We start from the raw sequence: 5,305 nt of genomic DNA, 5'->3' as shown, positions 1-5,305 counted from the left end.
AAAAGCCAAACTGCTGTATTTGGATGTATTGAACACCATCAGTGATAAACAAGTGAAATGTATAGTTTGGTACGTGAGAAAACTCAAATGGCACAGATGGTTCCCAAATGCCCATTTTGGTGACCTCGGCTGACCTCTCTGTACTAAAACCTCAAACTCTGCAGAGAGACTGTTCACATGTTGTGCTCTGATTTGGGAGAAGTTTAGACCTGCAGCTGCATCATCCAAAGAGATGATCATCCTGAAAGTGCTCTTTCTTTTAGGCGAACCTGAACATTGAGAGAATCCCCAGTAGGAGAATGTAGTCTATTGTTTTTAAAAGGTTTGTGTTGAAATCTCCTAAAATGTAACAAAGTTTGTCCTCGTTGTTTATCAGGTGAAGAGAACTGAACAGACTTCCATTGAACACGTTGATGACAGAGTCAGGTGGGCGATAAATAACCAACCAGAACATTCTTTCCACCAGAGAGTCTAAAGACAGATTCCACCTCCTCCCTCTGACTTCAGAGAGAGATCGTCCCTGATGTTGACTTCATAGTCACCGTGAATAAACAGAGATACTCCACATCTGTTCTCTCCTACATGGTGAACTCAACTGTATTTTAAAGACGTCTCTAGTCCTCAGTACGCCATGTTTCTGATCGGGCAATAACTGAAAAATCTGTTGCTTTCTTTAAGACAGCACAAGTCTAACAGCTCCTCTGCATCTCATTCTGAAGTCAAAAGGTCTGTGGGGAAAAAGACCGTCTGCCAGTGCATATTAGACTTTAGATGGAACATGACACGATGGACGGCTTTCATTTCTACATTCAACATTAGAACGTCAAGATTCTCTGAGGGACACGCTGGTGTTGTCTGCTAGTACTCTGAAGTGAAATCAGTTTAACTATAAACTGGTGTGAATTTTGAGATAAATTGTCTCATGAATGTGATTTGAAGTTAGCTTGTTAATGAGATTTTGAAGGGCTTTAACTTTGAAATGCTACATCAGAACGTTCTGCTTCTGAGTGACACCTTGAGGTGGTCTGCTGTTAACCTGGAGTGAAATGATGTAACTATGCACCATTTCTTTTAAAATGTCTGAAATTTGAGGTAAATTGGCTCATGAATGAGATTTGAAAGGGCTTTTATTCTGAAATTCTACATAAGAACGTCCTGATGTTCTCTATCAATCCCAAGTGAAGTGAGTCACTTTGTGTAACCTTGAAGTTTCTGAATTTGATGCAGTGTACTCTCATTTTTAAGTCATACTGCTCTGTGTAAATGTATTCTTTAATATATTTGAATAAGTACTTACAATTTTAATTAAGATTTTTCCCTGAAATACAGTTTGCATGCAGTAATTAGTGTTTGAAGTTATTTATAAAATGTATACTTATTCATTAATTTAGTTTCATTGATGTATCTATTTGATTGTTTTCAATGTATTAATACATTTATCTATGATTTACAGACGTATTGAATTAATGTGACTTGTTCTCTCACGTTCACCGGAACTTTGCTCTTATTTTGAAGTCAGATCTTACACGCTACTACCGTAATGCCTAGCATATACGCGTGCCGCAAAACAACGCGCGGGCTGGCTTAACTGTTTCGAAGTGGAGGCTGGCTTGACCGCAGTATATATATTTACATATGCATATATATATTGCATATCAGGCAGAGGAAATTAATTAAGACAGTTAACATTAACAGCAGCAAAACAAATGTCAGCAAACGTGTTTATTATCTTACAGTAACACATATGCACATACTTTATATTTGTATATAAAACTACTGGTTGTCTTATTACTAAAGGCTTTATAATGGATGAGAGCTAATGTAACTGTAACCTTCAGTACAGGATGGTCACATGGAGATATTACAAATGGACTAATGTCTTAATTCAAAGCTGTGGTTACTGAATGTTTGTCCATCGCTCTCCCCTCAGCTCCTGCTCTCTGTAACAAAACAAGAACACAATCAGCAAAATACTCAAATTCAGTGTATTCGTGTAGTTCATCTCAACGTTTGTAACGTAACCGGACTTAAAGTAATATTTTAGGTTCACAACCTGTCTACCTGAGCTCACGTTGGTCCGTTTATGTACATTGTATGAAATAGAAATCATCTGTAAAATCATCACAATCTCAGTGAGATATTATTCAACCTCTGAAGTTTGAAAGTGAAGTTATTAAAAGTTACTTTAAGGCTTAACTACGGTCGGATGCAGGCAGCCGAGCAGCAGCTAATAGCGCAGCGGCTAACGTCAGTTAGCTTGTAAACTACGAACGTAACTTAACGGATCACTTTAACACACATGTGATGTTATGATATCTCTTATTTTGCTTTCACATTAGTATCGGTGACATTCGAGTGAGTTGAAACCCAATACTTACATTTAAAAGTGAATCCTGCCACTTCTCCGGTTCCCGCATCACTCGCCGCCATGTTGGATCAAATAAAATCTTCACCGGCACGCAATGCATCTTGGGATATGCTGGGCCGCGAAACCGGAAAATGGCAGTAATGCAACAAAAGGGATGCAAGCTGCCGTTAAACACCACAGAAGAAGAAAATTGGCATTACGCACAGCATCAGCTTGTTTTAGCGTCGCGTGAGTAACTTTCACGGTTGATTTTTTCACTACTTTGTTGGAATTTGTTTTGAGAAAGATGTTGAAACAAGGACCAAAGAAACATGTCACTCCGGAGGAAGTCCTGAACACGCTGGAGGACGCAGGGAGCCGCGTGTGTCCTCCTGATTCATCGTCAGATGAAGAGGACCTGGTGCATCACGAGAACACGCAGGACACCAGTGACTCCGATTACTGTCTCCCATCATCGCAAAGGTATGATCGACTTATACATGTTATATTTATTGATTTATTGGTGTCGAATTCTCTATCTATCTAGAGATAGCAGCTTTCTCAGGGCAACACTCTGGCTTAGTTATATTGTGTGTGCGTGTGTGTGCGTGTGTGCGTGTGTGCGTGTGTGTGCGTGTGTGTGTGTGTGTGTGTGTGTGTGTGTGTTCCCCAGCACAGTGTGTGTTTATTTTTACCAAGTTTATTGCTTTTATGTTTACATGAATTACAATTTTCATATCTTTATTTTTCTTCCACATTCTGGTCTACAGTGATGAGGATTACGAGCCCCCCCGTGCCAGTGTCTCAAGTACCCCACAGCCAACGCGTCGAAAAGCAGCTCGACAATCTGCTCCAGGACCTTCACACCCCCAGCCGTGCCCAGCAGCACCTCCTCCCCCCACGACTCGACACACCCAGTCGTTAACACCTCCCCCGACCACTCAGCGGAAGAGAGGACGCTCCTCTCGGGGAGCTTCTGCTCCAGCTACCAGGCGTGGAAAGAGTAGGTTGGCATCTACAGAGAGCGAGGAGGAGGACAGGTGGCATGACAAAGAGGAGGAGTGCATCAAACCTGCCCCTCTCAGGTTCACGCCGGCCAGGACCCCAGGCCCCACATTCGACACCAGCAGAGCATGGTCTCCCATCAGCCTCTTCCAGCTTTTCTTTTCACCATCTGTTGTCCGAAATATCATTGCGAACACAAATGCCAACGCTGCCAAAAGAAAGAAAGCTGGGCTGAAGTTCAGCTGGGACGTGCTCACGGTGAAGGACTTTTACGTATTCCTCTCCATCATCGTCTACACTGGCCTTGTGACGGTCCACCAATGGTCTGACTACTGGAGGAAGAAATGGCCGTACAGCTTCCAGTTCCCCGGTGACAGCATGACACGGGACCGCTTTGAGGCCATTATGTGGTCCCTTCACCTCAGCGACCCAAAAGAGGACGAGGAGAACGACAAAAAAAGGAACACTACCGAGTATGACCGGCTGTTCAAGATCAAGCCGCTCTACACGGACATGGTGACCGCCTGCAAAGCCCATTTCCAGCCGCACCAGAATGTGTCCATTGATGAGCGGATGGTCAAAAGCAAAGCCCGTATCAGCATGAAGCAGTACATGAAGGACAAGCCCACGAAGTGGGGTTACAAACTGTTTGTGCTGGCTGATTCATCGATAGGCTATACCTGGAATTTCTTTGTCTACGCAGGTAAAAGTGAGTCCAACACAGGCCACGGGCTGAGTTACTCAGCAGTGATGGACCTTTTGCCTTTCCCTCTCCTCGGTAGGGGCTACTCGTTGTACACGGACAATTTCTACACGAGCCCTGCTCTCTTTATCGATCTGTCCAAAAAGTACATGGGCTGTTGTGGGACCATCAGGAGACATGTAACTGGCTTCCCTCAGACCCAGACCAACGACCTGCCCAAAAAGGCTGAGAGGGGGGACATGCGTTGGATCCGGAGTGGCAAACTCCTCTTCGTCAAGTGGATGGACTCGAGAGAGGTAGCGATGTGCTCCACAATGCATCAGGCCTACAGTGGACAGACGGTGGGGAGGAAGCTGAAGGAGGCTGGGGAGTGGCAGAAGAAGTCCATACCAGTTCCGGACAGCATCGTGGACTACAATCGTAGCATGGGGGGGGTGGATTTGTCCGATGCACTGATCGGATTTTACAGCGTCCGCCACAAGACGATGAAGTGGTACAAGACGTTTTTTTACCACTTTGTGGACATCGCTGTTGTGAACAGTTACCTCTTGCACAAGGAGCTGTTCAAGTTGAGGCAGGACTCCACCCAGAGAAAGCCCTTCACCCACAAGACCTTCAGGGAGCAGTTGGCCAAGGAGATGCTGGAGTTTGCTCAAGGCTCAGCAGTCACCACACCCCCACCCTCGCCCTCCACCACCTGCATGCCCATGATGTACGACAGTGAGGAAACAAGGGTCAGGAGGCTTTGCAAGAGGTGCCACGAAGCTGGAATGACGAAAGTGAAGACATCCATTTATTGCAGGAGGTGTGATGTTCCTCTCTGCTTCAACTCCAAAAAGAACTGCTTCCAGCTGTGGCACGATGGACAATAACTTCCTGATGGATGGACCCCACCCAGACAAACCCCTTCACCCACAAGACCTCCAGGGATACTAGAGTGCATTGACGGCTCAGGATCTACCCCATCCACCCCCCTCTTCAGGCAGCAGTGGGACATTGAATGTGTTGTAACTGTTATGTTCCTTCCGGGGAGAGGATCCTCCTCTGTTGCTCTCCTGAAGGTTTCTTCCCTTTTTCTCCCGTTAAAGGGTTTTTGGGGAGTTTTCCCTGAACCGATGTGAGGTCCCGGGACAGAGGATGTCGTATGTGTACAGATTGTAAAGGCATAATGGAGAATTGTGTAAATAATGTAAATAGTTTACCTGTGTTTCTACAGTTTGTATTGTTACAAATGTTTTCAGTTTGCTCAA

General features: G+C 44.8%; 1 protein-coding gene across 1 annotated transcript; it reads left to right on the top strand.

Annotated features, from left to right (window-relative positions):
• The first annotated feature begins 2,416 nt into the window (after positions 1–2,416).
• On the top strand, positions 2,417–5,104 carry LOC116379140 (piggyBac transposable element-derived protein 4-like). The gene is made up of 2 exons (XM_031841069.1): positions 2,417–2,830; positions 3,118–5,104. The coding sequence occupies exons 1-2, from the start codon at positions 2,655–2,657 to the stop codon at positions 4,925–4,927; spliced, it is 1,986 nt and encodes a 661-aa protein (XP_031696929.1). The 5' UTR covers positions 2,417–2,654; the 3' UTR covers positions 4,928–5,104.
• The last annotated feature ends 201 nt before the right edge of the window (positions 5,105–5,305 follow it).

Source organism: Anarrhichthys ocellatus, unplaced genomic scaffold (genome assembly GCF_004355925.1).
Source record: "Anarrhichthys ocellatus isolate YVR2014 unplaced genomic scaffold, GSC_Weel_1.0 scaffold3782, whole genome shotgun sequence".
NCBI lineage: Eukaryota > Metazoa > Chordata > Actinopteri > Perciformes > Anarhichadidae > Anarrhichthys > Anarrhichthys ocellatus.
This window is presented reverse-complemented; position numbering and strand designations above follow the sequence as displayed.